Source organism: Sturnus vulgaris, chromosome Z (assembly GCF_052056855.1).
Source record: "Sturnus vulgaris isolate bStuVul1 chromosome Z, bStuVul1.hap1, whole genome shotgun sequence".
Classification (NCBI taxonomy): Eukaryota; Metazoa; Chordata; class Aves; order Passeriformes; family Sturnidae; genus Sturnus; species Sturnus vulgaris.
In genome coordinates this window covers 33,993,207-34,017,625 of record NC_142283.1, presented here as the reverse complement: position 1 = coordinate 34,017,625, position 24,419 = coordinate 33,993,207, and the positions used below count along the sequence as shown (strand labels likewise).

Here is a 24,419-nt window from a genome sequence, read left to right as displayed (position 1 = left end):
CTTCCCCAAAAATTCCCATGAGACAAAAAAAAAATTAAAAATTTAAGAAAAATTTAAAATTTTTTTAAAAATTTAAGTTTGAAAGGCATTTATCTGATATATAAATTACTTACTTTCATCTAAAGGTTCTTTTGTATTTTTTGAATGGTGTAAATCAAAGCAGAGAGATTCCAAGTAATTGTGCACTTATTTTATTATTGAAAAAATATTCCTGTTCCTGTTTATTCAGATAAATGGATTTACAGTTCATCATTTAGAATATGAAGTACAAAGTACAATCTCTGGGAAAATACAAAGCTATCACTTTATTTTAAGGTGTTCTTTTCTGTAATGTCATAAATGGAATTGTGAACTGAAATTGCAACCTCTCTAGTAATCCTGTAACAGGTATCTTTTTAATAGTTTATGTTCATTGTGTTTTCTGGAACATTTTGGTTTTGTTGAGATGGTGTTCAATTACCTGCTTCCAAATTCAAATGGCTGCTGTAGAAAGCTGACTACTCACAATGATAAGGGTAGTGTCAAAGATTTCTGGATTGAAGTTTCCTGATGAACAGTCACTAAACTGGATTCCAATCCTGTAACAGTATTTTAATTTTAAGCTATTCAAAACTGAGATATCAAAAGCATATTGTATACAGAAATGAAAGCATTTAAAATGTTCATTTCACAAAGTACTGCTTCTTATAGCAGTGCTGATTTAACTGATCAGTTAAATAAATTTGAAGGCTTAAATACATGTATGCCTTAATCTAGGTTCTAAGATAAGAAATTGGAACTCACTAATTTTTGATAAACACTTCACTTGAAGACATGCAAAATTCCACGTTGATATAGGTTTTCCTACTAGTAAACTGCTAAACTAAAATTCACATGGTATTAAATGTGAAAAAGTACTTCAAGAGTGCAGTTTTTTAGCTCTTTTTCTGATTCTGATTCTAAACTGTCCATCCATTGTCTGGACTGTGCCAAAAGAGTTGTTTGAACCAGCCATCTTCAGAAACTCCATCTAATGAAGCTTCTTTTGAGCTTCCAGCTCAACATTTCTCCAAGTATCTATGTCATTAACAATCCATTGGAGCAGTCTTTTTGGCCTGCTGCTCAATGTTCAGATTTAATGTAGATATATGGGAAGCATTATGCAGAGCAATACTCCTACAAAACACACAAACCATCAGGGAGTCCACAGGAAGTTGGGCGTTTTAAAGACGAGTAAGAACCAGTTTTTAACGTCTAGTCCCTGAGAGTGCAAACAGTGAACACTTTCATACTATTTAAACAATATGAACTCTGATATTCAAAAATCAAGTATATTGTATGTAATTGTGGTCAAAGATCAATACTTCACCACAACTGACACAGCTTTTTATAAGCAATTCAGCAGAGGAGAACTGTAGGATTAAACAGAAAGAATTGCCAAGAATTATTAAAAGATTCTGTACACTAACAGCAGAACATATGCCTTCAACAGAACAAGAAATACATGGTAAATTTTAGTCATATTGTGGAATAATGGCTACACACTGAAGCCATAAAAGAAGTTAGCTACAACTTTACCTGAAAAACCATAACTTCAACTAAAGAAGTTAACATGTAGCATCACTCATGTCCTTCTTTCTCTCTTTATATCACGATTTTTCAAAGTAAATTTCTTACCAGTATGCTCTACATTCTGACCTGCAGTAAGAAGGTTTCAGCCTTGGTGGCAAACATACCAGCAGTGCATGAAGATTGATAGCAGACACCGAAGAGAGTGCTTAAAAAAGAAAAAAATGTTTTAAAAGTGTTTAAAGCTGCTTAGAGAGCACATTCCAGCTGAAGCATGAGTTCAGCACTAGCTGCTACTGCCTTAAATTACTGGGAATATCGGTTTCTTTTGGTATACAAAGAACAGCCTCAAGTTCTCTGCAGTTAAAATATAGGACATTATGTCCAGTGGCAAATCTGAGCCTGCATTTACTAGCAGATGTGTGACAGTTTTTTAACAGGCAGGTAGCACTGAGTGGCATACGAGAATAGCAAGTCTGGGTGGCCAAGGTGTCTCGAGTAGATAAAGTTGCTTTAAAGAAAATAAGTCAAACACTTTCACAAGCAAGTACTTCCAACTAACAAGACAGTGGCTCTTTTTTAAAGCTATACATTTTATAAAATATATAAATATATCTAGATTTGTAAATACCTATAGAAACGAAATGTGTAAATTTATTAAAACTATTGATTCAAAACATACGATTATGGTATGGTGAAACAAATGTACCTAATGAATGGACTTGTAGTAACAAAAAAAAAACCAAAACAGGAAAATTTTAATATTAATATACAATAAAAGTGTTTATCTTTTTCTATCACTTGAAGCTCTATTTAGCAAGGAGAGCTGAACACCTGTAAACTTTCTATGTATGTGTACTTCAAAAATAACTATTTTTCTTTATTGCAAAGCATGCTCCAGTTTGTTTTCAGACATATTTTTGGATATTGAAAAGACAACCCTTAACTTGGAGCACATTAAAATTCTAAATTAATTGGATTTTTTTTTCTTTAAAACAAACCTCTTTTACTTAGCGAAAAATATTCTAAATTAGGAATTTTCATGCATAGTAGAGCTAGAATTTTGGTCTCATTTTGCCGTTTCTGGCACTCCAGGACTAGTTAGCACTTTGTCACTTCATGTCACTGTTTTATAGGATGCTTCTGGGATTTCTGTGGTGCAGTTTAACTCCACTTTCGTTGGCAAATTCAAAGATTTGAATGGGGAGGAAGTGAAATAAACCGCTGAGTTTCCAGGAATACGGAAAGGCGGTCTGACTGAAATACAGACCCTCTGAAAGTTAGGTTTTCAGAGAGACCGAGCTGGGGCTTGGCAATCTGAGCACACAGCTGCACCTTTAAGAAGTCCTATTTCAATCACCCCCACCGCAGCACCACTCCGGCTCCCCGCAGCGGCGGCTCCCAGAGTCGCAGGGCAGCGTGCAGGTCGGAAGGGTTAAGAAGCAAGCAAGACGGTCGCCCTGCTTGCGAGCCGAGCGGCATTAAGCACGGCCGGGCCGCCGTTCACCTCACGGTCCGGCAGGCCCGAGCCGGCCACGCTCCCCGGGCGCTCCCAGGCCCCGGCCCGCCGCTCTCCGGCCACAGCGCGGCCGGCTGCTGCCCCCTGGCGGCGGGGAGCGCCCTTGCCCGGCGGGCTGCGCGCGGCCCCCGCGGCGCCGCCCCGCCCTCTCGCCAGCATGGCCGCCGCCACCGCCTCCGTGCCCGTGAAGGTAAGCGCGCTTCCGCCCAGCCGCGCCTCAGGAGGGAGGAGGTGTCGTCCATCGCCGCTCGCAAACCCTCCCCGCCGCCGTCTCGCGGCGGCTGCGGGAGCGAGATGGCGCGGGCCGCGCCGCTGCCCTCCCGGCGCTGCCGAGCGCGTGCCGAGAGGCTCTGCCTTCCTTCCTTCCTTCCTCCTTCCCTCCCTCTCTCCTGCCCGCCGCGTCCTTCCCCGCTTCCTGCCGCCTTCCCACCCTGCTCCTGCGCCGCCTGTCGGGAGCGGGCCTGGGAGCGCGGCCGTGCCGCTGCGGTGGGCGGCGCCCGCCCGAGCGCTCCCCGGCCCCAGAGAGGCCCAGAGGCGCCCGCGGCCGTCCCGGAAGAGACGATATTCTTTTATTTTTAAATCCGGAGGAATCGGCTATTTCGGATGTCTGACCCGTGTGCGGTGTGTTGGGTTTGTCAGTGAGAGGGCTCTGTTTTTTAACGTGCACGGTACTCTAAGCTTTGGCAGAAGTGAAAAGTGAAAAACTTCCTCTCTTAAGGCTTGTCTTCTGTGTGAAGAGCTGCTCAGAGCAGTGATGGCACCAGGGATGAGCAGCCCAGTGCTCAGGCTGAAATTTTAGTTTTCACGAACTATGCATTATTTTTTTCTGTGGTGAAGTAGAAAAATCTCAATCGTTTTGGGTGTAGAAAACAGTTACAACCTGTCTTCAATGTTCAGATTTATTCTCTTAAGTGTAAATTATAGGCAGCTCGATGTTTATTTCCTTTTAAGCAAAATTATTTGTAATGCCATCCTTGCCCCTTTCTCAGTATCCCAAAACAGAAGAGAGGAACACAAAAGGGTTTGTTGGTGGTTAGTTGTCAAAAAGACCCATAGGTGATCGTAACATATATTAGTGTTTAAGACCCGCAGGTGAACAATTGTAGTCTGTTACTTCACTGATACCTCTATGCTTTCGGCTTAAACCTGCTTGGAGAAGTTCACCAAACACCAGGTGAAGAAAGGTATACACTTCAGTGTGATTGTTACTTGGACTTCCACAAAGAAATTGTAGAAATACAGCTGGAGAGCAGGGCTCAACTCGTGACTGGAGTGGATGTACTAGGTTTGGTAGGCCACAAGCCCTGGCAAGCTGAGGCAGAACCTTGAATGGAAAAACAAAAGGTGTGCTTTATTTAAGTTAAATCATGAAAGACCGTATCTGCCTGTGCTGGTCTGTACAGATCTGTGCAGAGCTCTGATTAAGTAATGTTATTTAGAAACACCAATTGTGTGGTTGTGCTATTTTTAGCTGTAGTTGAAAAGGTATATATTGATGTGTGAAATCAATAAATTGGCTTCATGCTTGCACCAAATGCGGGTTTTGTTTCTTCGTTATGCAAGTGGGGGTCCTGTCTCTTTTTTGGTCACCGTCAAATGGTGCCTTCGATGTGAGGAGGCAATCGCCAAGAAATGGGTTTGATTTTTGTAGTTACTGGTGTGATAACTTTTTGTTAGGTTTCACTTCTGTTGCTCTTCATCCCAGTGTTTGAGATTGTATCTACCATGCCATTTTACTTGAGATTTAATTCTAGATAACCTTCGGTACAGCCTCTGCTAACTTTTACAAGTTATATCCTTTGTGTCCCTTTGTAAGATACAAAGTCCTGACTGGAGAATACAGTCTTATATCTTTCCATTCTTGAGGTCATTCCTACATGTGAAGTCAGTCCTCTGGCTTTTGAGGAATCGTGGAGCCATTCTTCCTCTCTGTCACATCCTCTCTGTCTTCCCATGCATTCAGCACCTGAGCTGGTAGGTGGGAATAGAACTCAGCTCCCCTGACAGGGTGCTCTCCAGTTTAGTGTTCACACTGAAATCACTTCAAACCATTCATCTCCCCACCCCCTGCAGCAGAATGAGAGGAGAGTTGGAGGCATAAAAGGTGAAGATCATGGGTTGAAATAAGAACAATTTACTGAAAACAACAATGAGATAAGAAAACAAACAGTAACAGCAACTATATAATCAAGAGAGGTGAGCAGCTAATATGCAGCTTCTCACCACTATGCCGAGCCCAAAAATACCCAATTGTGATGCTGTCCTGACTCAGGCCCCCTTCCCCTGTTTCTGGAAAATGGTACAAAGTCACACAGAATAATCTCCAGGTCCAGATCTCCCAGGCTACTGCAAAAATTAATCCTGTCCAGAACCAGGACGTAGGGTGTCTCTCCCACTGAGACTAGAGCATCTGCGTTCATTTTGATAATTCACTAGAAGGTTTGGAAAGCAGAATTTAGTATAGGAGCAGATTTTTATGTCTAATTCCCAGATGCAGATAGTATTTCTGGAGATCATGTAAACTGGAGGGAAAATACTTGTCAGGTAAAATTAATTTTAGGGTCAGAGCTACCATCTCCAAGTTGTACATGACTGGAGAAGCAGCTACTTCAAAAATCTCTGCTGGCCTAACTTTCCTTCCACTGCAGTAGCTCTCCCGTGAACTGTAAGTGACCCCAACATTTCTCTAGCTAGTGTTGTCTCAAGTGGCCTGAGGGTTTTCCAGACTGCCACTTAGATAAGTTTGTAGTGGGTAAGAAGGCACTTATACATGCTTTGGGTTCTGCAACCTGGGAGCTGTGAATATTTTGCAAGCTCATTGCAGTCTTCCGTTTCTGACAGCGTGGTTATTGGTGTAAAAGCCTACACAGGAACTGAACAGTGCAGCCAAAGCACGTATCGATGCCGTTGCAGCAGCAGGGTTATGGAACCTGAGAACAAATTTGAGAGCAACTACATCAGGCCTATGCCGCCTCAGGCCAGGCGTGCTGCTTTCTATACAGGAACAGTCTGTTACTGTGATGGATCTGTGAGTTTATAATAACTTTAAATCATTGCCGTTATAAAATAACTTTCGTGTCCTGCCTCTGTAGCTGCTCTCTCCAGCATTGCACATTTTTCCTCAGTCCCAACAACGTTCACTTTGCTAGATGTAAAGGTTTAGTTACCTTTTGAATCATAAGTCACAGGGCGCTAGTAAAACAAGTGTTATATCCAGCTAAAACTAGTAAAGTTGCTGAAGGAACCTTTTTTCCCCCCCCGGATTGAAAATTTTAAAATGCACCATTTTGGTCCTGTCTTCTGTTAATGTAGCAATCATCACTGTTTACTGAGTGTATGCATGAACAGTGTTAAAGATAGTCTTTTGTTGATTTGGGGTTGTGTGATTGTTCCTGTTGCATGCCTTCCACGATTCTTGAGGCAATTTGTTATTCATCCTAAAGTACCTATAGTTTTCAAGATTTTTCAGGAGCAATCCAAGTCGGAACCTTTGTGATCACTATGCAACACGAATAATATGGGAACAGACCCATCAGTACTACTACAAACAATGATCTGGGTATTTCCTAAGGCTTGTGTGTGTATTCAGGGTCAGAGTATGTGAATTAGTACTGCTATTTTCCTGTGTACTTCTTCTCGTGCTCCACAGGAGGGTAGCAGAAGGAAGTAGGAGATGGGTTAAAACTATCTCATCTCTCAGCGTACAGCACTGGGTGTGGAGAGCTTTGTTAGAGAGGTGTTCATATGTAAAAAGACCACAGAGCCCCTGCTTGTTGAAAAGAAGTGCTTAATGACCTGCTAATAGAGTGATTGAACAGGTGGGGTCTCTACGAAAGTGAAAGTAAGAAAAAGCTAGAGTAAGAGGCAGTTCTTTGCGTGTTGTGGAAGGAGGGTGTTGTATGTTGAAGTCTGGAGGTTTTACTTGGGAAGTTTTCAGTCTTTGTGGTAATAAGTTACGTCAGAATGGTTCAGATTTTGTTCTTCCCTGGCAGGCAAATCAGTCATGATATATATTCAACTTGAAAGTGATACAAACTTTGCAACAATTGGTTACATGGAAGAAAAAAAAAAAAAGGAGGACTCGTTTTCCTCTGTGTATGATAAATGGTGACAGACATCACTTTTAAATACCATTACTAAGCTTTCAGTTGTGAAAAGCTTGACAGTAACAGTTCCGTCCAAAGAGTTACAAGTGTTCTGAACTCAAGAAAAAACTTGACTTAATTGAAAGCAAATTATCCCTAGAGAGAGAAAAGCCAAGTTACTTTTCGATTATGAACCAGAAACAAGACAAATCAGATGCATTTTTCTTATCTGGAATATGCAATCACAGGCAAATCAAAACACAACAGGGATCTCAATTGAGAAACCTCTTAGATTTTGTTGAGTCAACACAGAGGACTAATTTTTTTTCCAAAAAGTTATTTTGGAGGTATAATACCGTATAGAAATGCCTATGTCCTGGTTACAGCTATAGTAGAGTTAATTTTTCCTCAGGAGCTGTTCCACTACTGTGTTTTGGATTCAGAATGAGAATGGTGTTGATAACACACTGATGTTTTGAGTTTTGCTCAGTCATGTTAATCTTAAGTCAAGGAATTCTTTTTTCCCAGTCTCATGCTCTGCCAGAGAGGGGGTGGAGGAATATGCAAACAAAATCAGGGAGCATAGCTTGGACAGGTGACCTGAACTGATTGAAGGGCTATTCCACACCATGGGACATCATGCCCACTATATAAACTGAGGGAGTTACCCACAAGAGCAGCCAGTCTGGGTTTGAGAATGGGGGTCTGACATCAGTCCGAGCAGGGAGAGCAATTGTATTGTGCATCACTACTTATTCTCTTTTTTATCATCATTACTGTAATTTACCCTTATTACCATATTTTACTTTATTTTCAGTTATTAAACTTTGCTTATATCAACATACATGTTTTACTTCAATTCCACTCCCCATTCCACCAGAGTGCAGCCTGATATTCAGTATGGCGGTTATACATAAGACTTTTTGTCCAATTAACAAGAAGCCTTTTTAATGGGCTTTCTACGTGTATTTCTCACTCAATACAGGCATTTCCAAATAGCAGTCTTAATTTTTATATTGGAAATAAATGTTTAATGGCACATCTTTGTGGGGTTTTTTTTGTTTGGTTGGTTGGTTTGGTTTTGGGGTTTTTGGGGTTTTTTGGGGGGTTTTTTCGTTTGGTTTTTTTTTGGTTTTGTGGGGTTTTTTTGTTTTTTGTTTGTTTGTTTGTTTCTTGAAGAGGAGAATCATGGGATGAGAAATTGACAAGCTTAATACAGTTTAAAATCAGGTATTTGAAATTTGCATTCTGGAAAAGTGTGGTGGGCATATTATTGGGCATATTGTGCTTCGTTGATCTGTAGTCTAGTCTCATCTTGAGAAGAAGATAGATTTTGTTGCTGTCTGGTTAGTTTTTCATGCATGCTGTTGCATGTGAATTGCAAGAAGACTAATATGTACTTTCTGTGTAAGATCGGAATTATTGGTGGAACTGGCCTGGATGATCCGGATATCTTAGAAGGAAGGACAGAAAAATATGTTGACACTCCTTATGGCAAGGTCTGTATAACCTTTTTATTATTGCTGAAACTTTTTGCCAGTTTTCAAGATGTTTGCATGCTTTAAGAATTTTCAGACTGGTAAATGAATGTATAAAGGAGGTGCTGGCACAACTTTTTAGTTGCTATGTATTTGGTGAATCTTAGTTTGTAAAAACAAAGTATTATTGCAAAGATGATGTGCAAAGGAGACTATACCTCTTCTCATTTTTAGATTGAATGAATTCAGAAACTCACTGCTGAATTTACAGTCGAGGGACAAAGCCTCTCTTTCAAATTTTTTCTGGTGTGTGAGACCTGTATTATCTGTCAGATTGGTCCAGGAACCTTTCTGAATTGCAGAAATCTGTTCTTTGAGGTATATGAGACACTAATTTCCCTGTAACTAATGAATTGTGTTTTACATGCCAATGTCAGATTATGCTTATAGCCACACAATTTGAAAATTATTTGACAGTGAAGCTCTGAAACTGTTTTTGTGACGCTGGAACACCTGAACAATTCTCCTTTATGTTGCTTCTGTCCTTTTCCATAGCAGAGGAAAGGCTCCATACACAGCACTGGGTGTGTTTTGAAGGATAATTCCTGGCACAAAACATTTACAGTGCAAGCAGGCAAGACAAAGGATGAGGGAGTTTTATAGGCAGGAGAGCAAGGGGGAGAGATGTTCTAGTTGTCACATGAAGCTCATAGAAGAATTGGATCTTCGGTAATCATGTCGTAGGACGTGGGGAGTCTGGTGCTTTATAGTTGCCATTAGAATTATATCTTATACAGTCTACCACTGTATGCTGGTATACATACAAAAAAATCTTGTATCTGGTAACAAGTGCTGTTTTGTGACTGGAAGGTTGCCAGAAAACTCTGTGGTATGGTGTGTGATGCAACACTGAATTTATGCTTCCACTCCAAAGTGGTTTAAAATGGAGTGTAAAGAGCAAGAGTAGTTTGTATCCACACCATTCAGGAAGGAGAAGGAGGTAAATATTAAAGGAAGTGAAAACATAATTACTGAAGAATGCATTTGACTTTTCTATCATCTTTCAAAATTAGCAAATTGTAATAGACAGAAGGGAACCTCCTCTGTTTTCTGTACTCTGGTTTCCAAAAGTAACTAGCTTTGGTCTGAAGGCGAATTTACTGGCTAAACCAAACCAGTTGCCATTGCATTCGCAGTTTCAGGAGGGTTGTGGATGTTCATTACAGCATGGATGTGTTTGGAGACTGCTGACAAAGCAAAAGTAGTACCATGCTTGTAGCAGATATTAACTGAAGCTTTCCTGTCTAGGACAGATGGAACACTTCTCCCTCACAGAGTTCTGTTCAGATCAGTTAAGGGCACAGTGGCAGCACAGCATTTGAAGATCTGTTCTGTCACAGCACTAAGATGCCAGAGGATTTGGGGAATGCAAATTCTGCAGTGCAGTAAGTGGCCTACAGTAGGGTTCAGTATTCCTGAGAAGAGTAGGAGTATTTGCAGGATGGCTCCTGCACAACAGAGTGAAAAAATCTTCATCAGCCATGCACCTTTGGTCAGTATGGGAAGCTTTTTCACTTCGGTATTTGTTTAAACTAGTAAGTAGTTTATCTAGTGTATTTTTTTCTGTTTTCATCACAGAATGCAACACAAATAGCAGAAAATTAATGTTGGTGCCTGTTCTGGTTTATAAGAGACCTTGATCAATGGGCTATGTCTGAGCGTGTATATTACACATTTGGCATAGGGTGAACTTAAAAAAAAGAGCTCATGAATATTTTTTCTTGTGTGAGGGTGTCTCGGTTTGAAAGATAAATGTCTGCTAAGAAAGACAGGAGCCTCTCTTGAAATGGAAAATGTAAACGCCCTCCCTCCAAATTATAATTTTGAAATTAAGGGGCTCTCAGGCAAAGATATGGGAATAGGAATAACAGTTCTTTACTAGGAAAAATTAAAATAAAAATACAGTAATACAACAAAAAAAACAAAACAAAACAAAAAACAAAACAAAACAAAACAAAAAAAAAAACACAAAAAAAACCAAAAAAACCCAAAAAAAACCCAAAAAAAACCAAAAAAAAACAAACAAAAACAAAACAGTGACAGAGTCAGAATACAACCTGACACCCTGTCAGTCAGGGTGTTGGTAGCAGTCCCATTAAATGGTGGCTGCAGTCCTCCTGGATGACAGATGTGGTTCTATTGAAGCAGTGTTTCTGTAGAAGGGTGCAGTTTTCCTCCTGAAGGTCCAGTGATGATGTGGAAAGGTTTGGTTTCCCTCTGGAATCCAGTGGAAAAAGGCTGCCCTGATGTTCCAAATCTCAGTTTTTATCTAGGTAGGAAAGGCTTGGCTCCTCCCTCTTGCTGGAGCATCTCCCAGTGGAATGATGTAATTTTATCAGTCAGTGGGACCCAGTGGCCCATTAACAGAAGATATCTCCCTGGAGGTAGAATGGGTTGTGGAAGAGATAAAGAGCACTGCCCCACCTGGTTTTAAGAGACGGTGATAGAAGACATACTTGTGGTCACATTCTGCTTTGCAAGCCAAGACAGAGAGGGATGAGAACAGAACTGAGATACCATGGTATGAATCCAAGCATGAATTTGAGATAATGTCCTGAGTTGAGCTGGAACTGTTAAGCTGACCAGAATGGAGTCAGGTTACAAAGACAGAGAGCACAGCCGAACAGGAAGTTTTTATACTTTTAAGTGTAATGGTCTGTCTTCCTTCTCTCTCTCTGTAGATCTGAACTTCTGATAATCAGGCCATTAATGGTTGTTTCATGTAGATTTTCTCCTCACTGAATGCAGTTTCTAGTTCAGCAGCTGATGGATTAGCTTTAGTGTAAGATGTGCAGAGCTTAGTCCACAACCTACAGTTGCACAAAGTGCAATGGATTTCGATTGAAGCAGAAACAAATCTCAAATTCAATTGGTGTTATTAATTGGATCAATATTCGCTTACTTTGCTGATTAGACTATTTATATACGGGAAGGAGGTGTTACATAACCTACCTCTCATTTTAGAACTATATAACTGAGAGGAGCAGCTATTGCTGAATGCAAGAGGGCAATCTTATTTTTATTTAAATATGCCTGGAAAAGTTTAGAAGTTTATGGTTTGTTACTATTTTTTCCTAAAGATATGTTTTGTTCTTGATTGTTACTGAAATAAAACCAAATTGTGACTTTCCTGCCATAAAGATACTTTTTTATAGAGCTATGAACTCAGTGGAGAGATAATCAGCCTGAAATTTTAAGAAGTAAAGGGCTTAATTTAAATAAACTTCCGAACTTTGTGGTCTTTTACTTCCCGAGAGAAACTGAGATGAAACATCAACCTATTTAGTTCAGGCAAAACTAGGAAGAATAAAAATGGAGGACTGTCTAAAGGAAATTGCAAGGCATAGTTACTAGAATGTATGTCCATTTCGTTCTGTCATGTACAAATGCAAAGGGTACAATTTTGCTTCACTTAAATCTTGGGGTTTAATTCTTAAGTTTCTAGGCAAGGAAACTTGTATCAAGAGATTTTTGACTTAAAATCTACCTGAGGTAGATGTTCCTTGGCACCTTTGACATTTGACAGCAGCAAAATAGATATTTCTTTAATGAAAAATGCCATTTTCTTTTCTTTTAAAAGATTAATAAGTTCTTCATACAGAGTCCTTGAATTGTCTTCTCCTTTGGCCTTCTTGAAACCTAAGAATCATTTAACTACAAAATTTAACATTAGGGAATATGAGAAATATGGAAAAGTTTAAAGGAAACTATTATGATAATTTTTTTGCTGTTTTCTTTGTTGATATTGGTCCTCCTATGATCTATCAAGTAACATTAGTAATAGTTAAAATGCAGAACAATAGTTTTAAAAAAACTAAGTAGCCTTACAGCTCTTAATATTCCAGCTGTCTTTTCTCCTTTGTCTACTTCCACAATTTTCAGTACATTAAAAATTTGGTATTCTATGGAAAATATCCGAAAACCTTTTGAGATTCTATCTCCAGATATGGAAAATATGTTTCCTACAAGATAATAAATGCTGTTCCAAGCAATTTTGTCTTCATTATTGAATTTTGAAGCTCCTAAAAAGCTTTGTTCAGAATATATTTTCAGTTGGATTCTCTTCTCTTCCTTTCTGGATTATAGATCTTGGTTCTGAATCACCTTCCCTAGTGGGCAAGAGATCATCCCACTGTAGAAAAGCATTCTATGGCCTCCGTGTCTTTCTCTGGTCATAAATATATCTGGCAAACAAAGCAGAAGGTAGTTCCACCTTTCAACGGAGCTTTTTTTGCTTGTATCAGGAAAACCTGATGCATCAGGGAAACCTGACCATATAACATAATACTTAAGCTCCTCTTTTACCTCTCTGAAACAATGTACATCGTTTGGTACCTAAACTAGCTCACAGGTTGAATGGAGGCTTGCAGAACCTCTGAAATACCTTTGAAATAAGTGTTTATTACTTAACATAGTAAATATATGTAAACAAAACAAAATTTCTATGCTAATTTTTGTGAAAAAATTCACAAAAATGTTCTTCCTTGTTACAGAATGTTGTAATGGCAAGTTGCCTTGGCTACTGGACAGCAAGGCTTTAGCCCTGTGTGAAATTTCACTTAAAGCCATGCTTGTTTGAGAAGAGTATATGTAAGGTAAAGATGAAACACCTAAATATCAATAGTTTAATATTAAATGGAGACTTGGAAAAGTAATAACTGTCAGAATAACTACAGTTCTAAAAATAAATTTTCTGGAATGTTCCCTTTTTTAAAAAAGAAGTAGTAAGTGTCTGCCAGAATTTAAACATTGGTGTTTGAGTAAGTATGGTACTATGGAGAGCATTCACATGAATAATTACCAAAAAGAGCTGTGCAATAGGAAGTGGAAGGTGATGGTTTTATTAGAAATGGGTGTCTTTAACACGGGACTCCCATATCACCTCATTGTCAATCTCTGCAAATTTTCAAGTGTATAATAAAATCAAGAGATGTAAAACTAAACGCTAATTGAAATCTTGCATCTAACATTATAATTTTATTTGTTTTCTATCAAGTAGCTGGCAACAGAACATTTCTAAATGCAAATGTGTGAGTCAAATGTGTGCTTGCAAACTTGTGATTAGTAAATAAACCCTGATTTCGTTAGTAGCTATTTTAACAAAAACGAAAGCTACAACGTAGTATATTTCAGATTTTTGAAGGCCAGGAGCAGAACACAGAGCAGCTAATTTATTGTAATGGTGGTTGATGACTTGGAGGCTGCCTCTCATAGGCAGGATGACCCACCTCCATGGCAAGATACATGTTCCAGCTGGACAGCTAAAATCAAAATGTTCTGTTGTCCTGGCTGGTTGGTAATGAGGGAGATTGTATTTTCTAGTTGTGTAGCTCTAAGAGAAATCCCTGGGCTGAGCAAATACTACACTGCTTCTGCCACTTATGTACCACATCTCTGTTTTATCACATTTCATTTCCCAAAAGCAAGCCTTTCAGCAGCGGGAAGAGTGAGTTTTTCAGGAAGCTGGGGGTGAGTGAGGGGTGGGTTGGAGGAATCCAGAACACTTCACACCCTACAGAGAAGAGAAGAGAATGGTGAGTGTTATGGAAAACCACAGATTAAATGTTTTTTATGGTGGAAGGGGGCTTTAGTAGAGAATAACACCTGTTTAGCAGAAAGAAACTGAAGTTTACAGGAAGGAGTGAGTCATGCTAACCAGTTTGATGGTAACACATGCATGCTACTATTTCTATGTTTAAAATACACTTTTGATATATTAGAAATTATTACAGTTTCAAACCCCAAAGTAAAGAGTTGCAATGTTAAAATTAGTATAAACACAGAAAATTTGTGGTAATCCTTCCTGTCTCAGGTTTGATCTTCCTGTTCCAGGCTGTTTTAGTACTCTGCCGTATCAAGTTACAGGGCTGAGCTCAAGAAAACATGAGAGTACAATGGTAAACTAGTATTTTCTTCTGTAACTGTTGTGTTTCTTTTTAGGCAATAGTAAAGGTTTGTAATGTGATTGTCAGGCAGTAACTCATTCTTACTTGCTTTTTTTCAGCCATCGGACGCTTTGATATTGGGAAAGATCAAAAATGTGGACTGTGTGCTCTTAGCAAGGTAAATGAGCATTTTAAGGGGATTTGTATTATGCATCCTAAAGTTTTCTCCGAATTTTTTCTCTTTTTATTAAAATGGAATTTCTGCTCTGACAACATCTTACTCTGTGTGGTTGCTAGCAGAGTCCAGCACAAGTTTGAAGTTTCTTATAAGCAAATTTGATGCTGCAAGGACTGAGAGTATTAAGAATGCTGTCTAGGTTAGATAAAAAATCCAGTGGGAGGTACTACCCTCGTAAGAATGGCAGCCTTCAAGGCCACCTGCACTGGTTGTAGGCAGGTGATGCTGATAACCTTACTAATTAATTTATCTACTCACTATGTTTGCAGATTTCCTTTGTGAAATAGAGAAAATGTCTGCTTCCAGATGAACTGTGTCTCTGGTACCACTGTAAACTCCTCCAATTCATTCTCTTAGATTATTGAGTCCTATTGCTGTTACAGTTATTGCTTAGGGACTGCAGTTCTCCCTCCCTATGTCATTTTTATTCAGTCATCTTTTACTATACTTGAAGAGACTCTGGAAGTAGGATTTGCAGATGAATGTGTGGAAATTTCACACTGGTGTAACCATGGATGTCTAGGACCAACATGGTACTGGATTAAATGTAAGAATACTAACAGAGTTCTGGGCATCTGGGCAGAATGGACAGAGCAGGTGATAATGACAGGGTCTATCAGCAAGCCAAGTCAAGGTAATTAGTCAAGCACAGGATCCATCCAGGGAATCCAGGCAGGAGCCATAGGGGGTGAGAGACGAAGCTGTAGCATGTGTCTAAAGCTCGTCCAGTTCTGGAGACAAGCTACGGCATAGGTCTGAGGGCTGTGGGGGAGACCAGGTTGGGCACTGGCACACTAACATAGCTCAGGCCAGGAGTGAAGGCTGGGGCCTGAGCTTGGAGGCAGGAGCACCCAGGCTCACAGGCATCAGGAGTTTCTGTGGAAGCCCAGGGTCTGGCATTGAGTGGTGCACTCAGGGCCCTGATTCTTTTCATTCCAATGTTTTTCCATTAAAACTACAGACTGCTTAAACACCTGCAACTGCAGCTACAGTTCTGTCTGTGGTTTTACTTTTCTTATCTTTCATGGACTACGTCATGTACTTTATTACATCTCAACAACATTTTTCTCATTTTTTCAAAGGAAGTGCGAAGCCAAGTTCTCATAGCTGTACTATTTCAAACTAGACTTTGGACCACAGACGTCTGAACAACTTGGCTGTGGTTTACCTTCTCCTTGGGATTTTTGACCATTCATATAGGAAATCTTGCAAGTTTACTTTTAGGGCTAAGATACCTGCAAATTTATGTTTGTGTCTTGGCTTCTGAATCAGATTGGAAAAAAAAAAGGCATGTATAGTCTATAAGAAGATTATGACAGCAACTGCAATAAAGCAATAAATCTGTGTGCCTAATAGCTTATCAGAAATGCCAATGACAACATGTGAATCCTGACTGACAGTGCTTGATCATGTTGTGTGCAGTTCCTGAACGATCAAATACTCAGGACTTTTTGGCCTGTGAAAAAAATCAGTTGAGAAATTTAGTTCCATCTTTAATTCCTTCTTCTTTACTTCCTTCTTTCTTCTTTAGTTCCTTCTTTTACATGGTTGAATATAATTTTCTAATGTGTTTAATCATGTAAGTGATGTGCTTCTGTAGCAAAGACACAGATAGCACAAAAGGCCATGCTTATAAGACCAAGTATTTCCTGTGTTGGTGAAAAAGAATACTGCAGCAGGGTGAAGTCCTTCTTTTAATTATGAAAGCTGTCAGATCATTTAAAGATCAAAGTCAAAAATGTGATGATTCTACTATTTTATTTGGAAAGATGACAGATTAGAACACAGTAGTCTGTGATGTGCCACTCTGTGTGGGAGAAAAAAAGCAACACTTCTGGGCAGAAAATTCTGGAGATGTATATAAATCTTAAGAGCTCCCCTAAGTGTGTGGAAAAGAGGTATCAGAATCTATGGAACTGTCTTAGAAGATTCAGAGAAAAATGTTTATTTTAATCTTGAAGTTCTGAAGTATATTTGAATTGTGTTTTTAAGATTCTTTTCATTACAGTCTTGAGCTTAAAATTTTGCATTTAAAAAGAAAATTATACCACTGCTTCTTAAATTGAATTCCAAGAGAAGCTCAATACATTTAGGAAAACAAAATACAATGGAAGTGGCTGAAGTGGTCAGTTCCACTTCCAATATTGTTAGGGGAAATATGTTTCCTTTAATTCTCCTTATTTGGGAGAAGAAAGGCAATTTCAGTCTGATTTATTTTACTCTCTTGCTTCATATATCTTTGCAGACATGGAAGGCATCATACGATTATGCCATCAAACGTCAATTACCGTGCCAATATCTGGGCATTAAAAGAAGAAAATTGTTCCCATGTATTAGTGACTACTGCCTGTGGTTCATTAAGAGAGGAAATACAACCTGGTGATCTTGTCATAATTGACCAGTTCATTGACAGGTGAGTAAGAAGGAGGAAAAAGAAGACAAATGGAGTAAAACCATATAATAACATGTTCATGTTAAATTAAGTTTTTGTACAATAAGATTATAGCCTCAGTTCTTCAGTCAAAAAGTAGGATTCATACAAGAAAATATGATCGGAAATGGGAATTCAATTACAAGAAGTTCCTTTCTAACAGACACAGAAGTGCCAGGCTTTGAAAAATGACCATAAATGAACTAAAGTATAGCTCAGTGGGAAGACTGTTCAGAAGTAAAAGAAATCTTCTATTCTCAGATATGGGAGAGAAGCATGAATAAGAGCACAGGCCATTTCAATTTTTATGAAGAATCTGAAATGAGATGGAGAGGTACAAGAAAGCATAAGAAGGCGTCAGCTAGGAAAATACATGCCATAATAATGAGGTCCTGCACAAGGGAGATAAATGCAACACAGTAGAAAAAGAGAGGAGATTGTTTTAAAACAAGAATAGATGCTTGCATGTCTTATTTGTTAAGAATCATCAGCAAGTAAATTTGTTTCCAAAGTCTCTGTGTATCAGCCGATTCTATTCTCCTTGATCATCTCACTAGAAAAATTCAAGCAAAGCTGGAGGCAAAATACTGCTACATTTAAAGATCACCAGCAAAACCAATAATTCAAAGATCTGGTTGCACATTTTAAAGGTAAATTAAATATTTGGAGGTGTGTTATATCTTGAAGTCGTATTTGGGTATTCCACCTAATTTGAAGTATTTAAAATGGTGTATGCAGCTTCTTTGAGCATTTCTGGTGCTGCTGGTAATATTTCATTGCCAACTGAACGTGTAAACCTAGATTTGTTCCCAGCACTGCAGTGCTATTAAAATTTTTACTTAATTTTTTTTTCATGTGTAACTGAAATGCTTTTTTTCTTGTAAGAATAGGTATTAGATACAGTGTATTTAAATTACTAAGTACCCTGCAAGGGCAAGCCCCATATAAAATGATTCCTGTTATGCTAGAGTTGATGGGTGAATATCAGCTATATTGCTGACAAAGGTCTTTTTTTTTTTAGTATTGATACTGATTTATGTAGGAAAGATATTAAATAGACTTGGGGACATGGTTTGGATGAACGTGAGTCAAGCACCAGTTATTTTGACTGCATTATCACCTGGCAGACTCCTGGGTAAGTGATGGGAGCCTCTGTTTGCCATTGGTGAACCACACCTGGAGTACTTTATCTAGTTCTGGGTTCCACAGTGCAGTTTTGACATGGACATACTAGAGAGAGCCCAACAGCAGACTATGAAAATGCTAAAGGACTGTAGCATCTCTCCTAAGAGGAGAGGTTGAGACAGTGAGACTGTTTAGCCTAGAGAAGACTAGACTCAAGGGGAATATGATTGATCTGTAGAAATACCTGAAGGGAGGGTGCACAGAAGAAGCCAGGATTTGTCCAGCAGTGCCTAGGATCAGAGGCAGGAACAGACTGAAACACAAGAGGTTCCCTCTGAGCACCAGTGAACATTTTTTACTGAAGGTGACTGATTACTGGCACAGGTTGCCCAGAGAGCTGGCAGAGTCTCTGTCCTTGGGGATATTCAAAGCCATCTGGATATGGACCTGGACAGCCCATTCTAGGTGGACCTCCAGGTGACCTCCAGAGGCCACTTCTGCCCTCAGCTGTTCTGTGATTTGTGTTTTCGTTTAGAGTTTATTCAGATGGTCACCAGTAGTAATGGTATAGCCTATTTACAAGCAATGTTTTGTTTGGGCAAGTAAGTTTTCGTTTTGACATAGGGAAGTGGAAACTTGGCTGTGACTGGTTTAATGGCATCAGGAAACCAAAATGCTGCTCAGAAAAGCATGTGAAAATGTTCCAATGTGGAAAATTGTATGTAATGTGAATTTAAAAGTCTTCCCCAACTTGCAGTTTTATTCAGAAAACTAATATATTGTAATAGTCCGTCTTTTTTGACAGCTGAATTTTTGTGTCAAGTCTTTTTCTCATAATGTTCTGTGCCAGGGAGTGTTAGACTGCTAGGTCTTTGGAGATAGGGTCTACATTTAACTCTTCACAGCAGTCTAAGATTGCATTATATTAGTCATTATGCCAACAGTGCTACTGATGGGAAGATATTTTCATGAGACAGAATATTTTAGTTGTCCACCAACATCCAAAAAGATGGAATTTTCATTAAATACCTTCTAACCCTAATGAAAGATCAGTGTCATATAAACAGTGTAAAATTAGTCAGTTATTTCCTTGAAAGGTATTCTGGCTTTGATATAGTGGTTAACCCATGCCAGGCAGCACATAGAAAATAAGTTGTGGTCTAGGTGGCAAGGATTTACTCAGGCCACCATTAAAATCAGTGCCTTCTGGTGTCTAGGTACCTTTTAGTATCTGGGCTCTCTCTATATTTGTTGTTAATAGGGAGAATTCCTATTCTCAATTCTCCTTACATGTCTGAAGCAAAAAGAAGGAATAATGAATAGGAATGGGTGAAGAGCTAGAAGTAAGCAGAAAACTGGAGGCAGCAGTTGTCCTTGGGCATGCACAACGTGAAATTGATGACAGAATTGCAATACAAGGAGTAGTGTAGGACTTCTGCCTACAATGGATTTGACTTACCATGTGAAACACTGAGTAGGTGTAATTAGAATTATATAAGATTTCCAAAATTGATTCCATATATAGTCTCTGCTTTCTTTATGCTTATTATTTTGTGTATTTAAACAATAAAAGACACATTTTAGTAAATAAATACAAAAATACATACAGTGCATTCTCCTTACTTCCAGATCCAAAAATAGCCACTTGCACAGGCTGCAAAACTTGTTCTCTTCTTTAAACAGGTACCTCAAAAATCTAGGATAATTTTTTCTGCCTTTAACTCTTGTTAGTCAGTTGCAGTACTGTTAGTCAGTTGACTACATCAGACTATTTGGGGGCTTTTGAATACTTTCTGTTTGGTTTGCTGCTGAAGTTTGCTAGGAAAAGGAGAACAAAACAGTTAACTTTCTTGAATGACTGTTAGGGGTTGGTTTTTCCTTTCCTCTTTGTCTGTGGAATTTTTTCCTGTTGACATGCTAAGAAGCACTGATAGCTAGGTCCTAGAGATAGTGAGAGGGAAAACCTCCCTGTTTTTCTGGGAATTTCTCTCAATGTGGGGAGGACACCACGAGATTAGAAGCAGGTAAAAGGAGAGTGGGACAGTTGCTCTTTCTTGCTTGCTCTTGACTTCGGAGGAGGAAGGTCACTGCTACCACCACCATCCCAATGCCAGGAGCTGCCTCTTCTTCTGCTGCTGGACCCTGCACCCCCTGCCCTGCCAGGGTGCCCTCCTGCTTCAGCTTGTTGTTTCCAAGCATCTTACTGGAGCACTGTGACCAACACTGTCCCCAGTGCTGGTGAGCAAAGCTTCTCTTTTCCATCCCTTCCCATCTGGGACACAGCCGCCATCACCCCAGCGCCCCCTGCAGCCACGGGGGGATCATCGCACCTGCCCTGCCCGCCGGGAGCCGCCAGCGCCCCTGCTGGCCGTGACGGGAACTGCACCGAGGGGAAAGCACCCGCGGCCGAGAGGATCGGAGCTGGGTTCCTGTTCTGGCTGGGGTTAATGCTGCAGTTGTTGTTTTGTTTGCCTTGTTACACATACTAGTAAAGAACTGTTATTCCTATCCCCATATCTTTGCCTGAGAACCACTTAATTTCAAACTTAGACTAATTCAGGGGGAGAAGGTTTACTTCCTCCATTCTGCTTTTCCCTAGCAGACACCTGTCTTTCAAACCAGGACAATGACTGAACTCAGCTGGGGAGATGCAGAAAATAGCTTCCTGTAACAACTGCCAGTTTTATTGTTTCTGTTCTCTGTGTCACAAACACAACTACAATTCCTGCAGTATTGTTACACCCTGTAAATTTTTTTGTAGAATTTTCTTTCTGTATCCCTGAAGATGCAGAGTATACTGAGACTGATTTTTATATACTTATGCCAGTCTGAATTTACATTTTGTTCTTTCATTGCCAGTAGTTTGATAATTCAGTGCTACTGAAAGAAGGAGGAAGGTGATGATGGAGGTGGTAGAGGGCTATTTGTCACAGATGGAAATTACTTGTTTGTTCATTTATTTGAGTTGCATTTTGCTTCCTAGAATCAGTCATAGTCAGAATTGCCAGAAAATCGTGCGTTACTGTGATAAAACCAAAATGAAGGAGCAAAAACCGCCTTATTGTCAGATTAAAAGTGTGACTGTTGCTGCAGGTACAAGGGTTTAGTGCGATTTAATTTCCAGGTAGGTTTAAACTACAACAGATGCAGAAGAGAAATTGTATGAGTGTGAACATGTGCATTGCTCAAGGCAGTTATGGGTCTTACTGGTGTTACTTAGTCCCATGTGGTTTGTATGAATGCTGCTAAATGTCATAGGATTTCTTTATGAGGCCACGTAGTGATGTGGTCGTTCTCTTCGAAGTACACAGGGAATCTGAAAGTCAGATACTAATATTTATGCATATAAGATCTTTCCTTGGGCTTTTCTAATTGACAGTGCCTGACTAACAACATCTGAATACTATAATGCAGGAAATGGATTGTGGCTTTTACCATTTCTTCCAACTCTAAATAATTTATAAGCAGACAAAATAGAAAAGTGTGAAAAATTATATATATTCTATTTGCAGCTTTTCAGTATCCCATAAAGGAAAAATTAATTTTAGTGCTTCAACTGATTTTAACATCTGTATCCCATTTTCCAGATGTTTTTAATTTTACCCTCTCTTTCCTATTTTACAATCTCTTTCTTAAGACTACCCTATTGATGCATTTTTTTTGTCCAAACCTACTGTAACATATAACTTGTATTTAAAACCTTCTTCTAAATATTTCCTAGAGACTTTACTGGGGAGCTGTTATAAAAAGTATTACCAGCAGATACTTTGTATTTCAGTTGTGGATTGAATTTGGCTATTGTCTTTATTTTCTCCTGTAAAACACTGTATGTGACACTGCAGGGAAGACGGGAGTGTCTGAGAACATTGTTGTAGACAATTTGCACTATCCAATTGTGTGGATTAGCTTGAGGAAGTGCATTTGAGAGTAAAGTGTTAGTGGATAGCAGTTCCATGTGTTCCGAAATTGCATGCTGGATGGTAGTTTCAACGTGTTTGACCATTTCCATCCATTGAAAGAAGAGAGAAAAAGGATTTTTCTAGCATGTGTGTGTGATCTTTCTGAGAACATGAAGACATCCTGGTCCAAGGTTTTTCTAGTTAAATTCCCACTTCATGCTGTAAGCTGTTCCTGTAAATTCCCATCCTTTCAATGTAGGAATGCAGTGTTATGAACAAGTTGTATTTCAACTAGCCATGTGGTAATCGAGATTTTACTCCTTCTCTTTCTTAAAGCTTACTTATACTGTTTTTCCAGAGGTTACATGCCTGACTATTAAATTAGCTAATTGTTTTGCAGTGAAATCACATCACAATAGGGCTGTTTGTTAACAGTTAACGGTTAACAAAAGATTTTTCATAATGAATTGACAATGCACTAGTGGAATAACAGTTTTATACTCTTCAGCTCAATTCTCAATGATTTGTACAGAGGCAGGACAGAATTACAGGTGGTCACTAATTCATACTGATTTTTTCTTTTGCTCCCAGGGATGCTGTGTTTTTTGGTTTGTATCAATTTGTTGCTTTCTCTTTCTGTTGCTCTTTCTAAGGAAGTTTTCTGCTTTTCTAGGACAACTAAAAGACATTGTACTTTATATGATGGACAACATTCCACTCTCTCAGGAGTATGTCATATTCCAATGGCTGAGCCATTCTGCACCAAAACCAGAGAGGTTAGTGAATTCTGTAATAGTATTAAGAAATGTTGTTTTTATGGCACTTTTTGTGATATATTAGTGTAATTATGCATTCTTAGAATACAGAGGCAATATGCATCTCTTTATCCTGTTTCTCAGATTCCTCCTAAGGAATGTATGCAGAAGCAGTCAATTGGCAACAGATTTTCCCAGTCTTAATAACAGGAGAAAAATCTTTATTTATCAATTAACCAGCCAAGAAAGAAACAAAGTGAACAAAGTAGTTAGAATTAGAAATCAGTTCCCTTTTTTTTTCCTCAATAAAGCTGCACCTATGGTAGAGGCACTCTACATACTTAAATATTTAAATTAGTAGTACTTTAACATTCACAAAAATTGCAGTATTGCGTTTGTGCTGTTGTGCATTGTAGAGGTAAGTGGTGGTGTAGAGTCGAGGTTTAGGATGTTAAGTGTTGAAACAAGCCAAGTGATATTTGCCTTTTATTCTTAGCTGTTGCTCTCAGTTGTGTCACTTCAAGATTTTCAGGCTTAGACTAGAGAGTCTGAAACACTTCTCTATTTTTGAGCACCTTTATAAACTTCTGGGAGGAGTGTATCTGATTAAATATGTCACTTTAGTGTATTCCTAGAGTTGAGGAAAAAGGAAGGTTGAAGATTGAACTGCATATTTTGTGGAATGCTCTGGTCAGTGGCTGCAAGGAGGTACATTCTTCAGAGAAACAAGAGTACTTACAGAATGAGTCATATTCATTTGAGAGGTGTATTCTTGCAATCAAGACAAAGCTGAATTGTGAAGCAGGTGGCACAATCTATACCCAGAGCACATTCAAACATTTGGACTTCTGGGCTATTCTGCTTTTGTCACCAATTTGGTTCAGTGTCATTGTGTGCTATTTTTGCTAATTGGTCACACTGTGGTTTAGAGATAGTCACACTGGGAATCAAGGTGTTCTACAATAAGCTAAAGATATTTTAAGTCTCATGAAGAAACAAGCTACTGCATATTAAATATGTGCATGCTTTTGCCTGTCTTTCACTGAGCAGTAATTTATGCAGAATACTTCGCATTTTTCTTGCAAACAGCCTAGCCACGTGCTCCTACCAAAGATTAGTTGGCATTTAGTCAGTTTCTTCTGTGAGCATGATGTCATGTCCCAGCAGATCCAAGGAGTTTATTAAGAAATGGATTAAAAAGTGTTACCATTTTGGTGATTGGCAGTACTTAATTTTTTAAAAAAACTAAGTACTCATACATAAGACATTTCCTGAGACTGCAGGAAACATATGCCAAGACTAGTTTTCTTTCAGTTGTTAGCTAGATAGAGATGTTATTAGGGTTTTACATTTTTTGAAAAGCCAGCAGAGAAATGTGCCTTTTCAAACAGAGAAA

At 39.1% G+C, this 24,419-nt stretch overlaps 1 protein-coding gene across 1 annotated transcript in view; it reads left to right on the top strand.

Annotated features, from left to right (window-relative positions):
* The first annotated feature begins 3,185 nt into the window (after positions 1-3,185).
* MTAP (methylthioadenosine phosphorylase) overlaps positions 3,186-24,419 on the top strand; it is a 32,989-nt gene continuing 11,755 nt past the window's right edge. Inside the window, exons 1-5 of the mRNA XM_088156462.1 lie at positions 3,186-3,257; positions 8,565-8,651; positions 14,695-14,753; positions 17,059-17,226; positions 22,942-23,044. Coding sequence (XP_088012588.1) covers positions 3,225-3,257; positions 8,565-8,651; positions 14,695-14,753; positions 17,059-17,226; positions 22,942-23,044 — 450 coding nt within the window. The 5' untranslated portion in view covers positions 3,186-3,224. The remainder of the gene's footprint in view (positions 3,258-8,564; positions 8,652-14,694; positions 14,754-17,058; positions 17,227-22,941; positions 23,045-24,419) is intronic.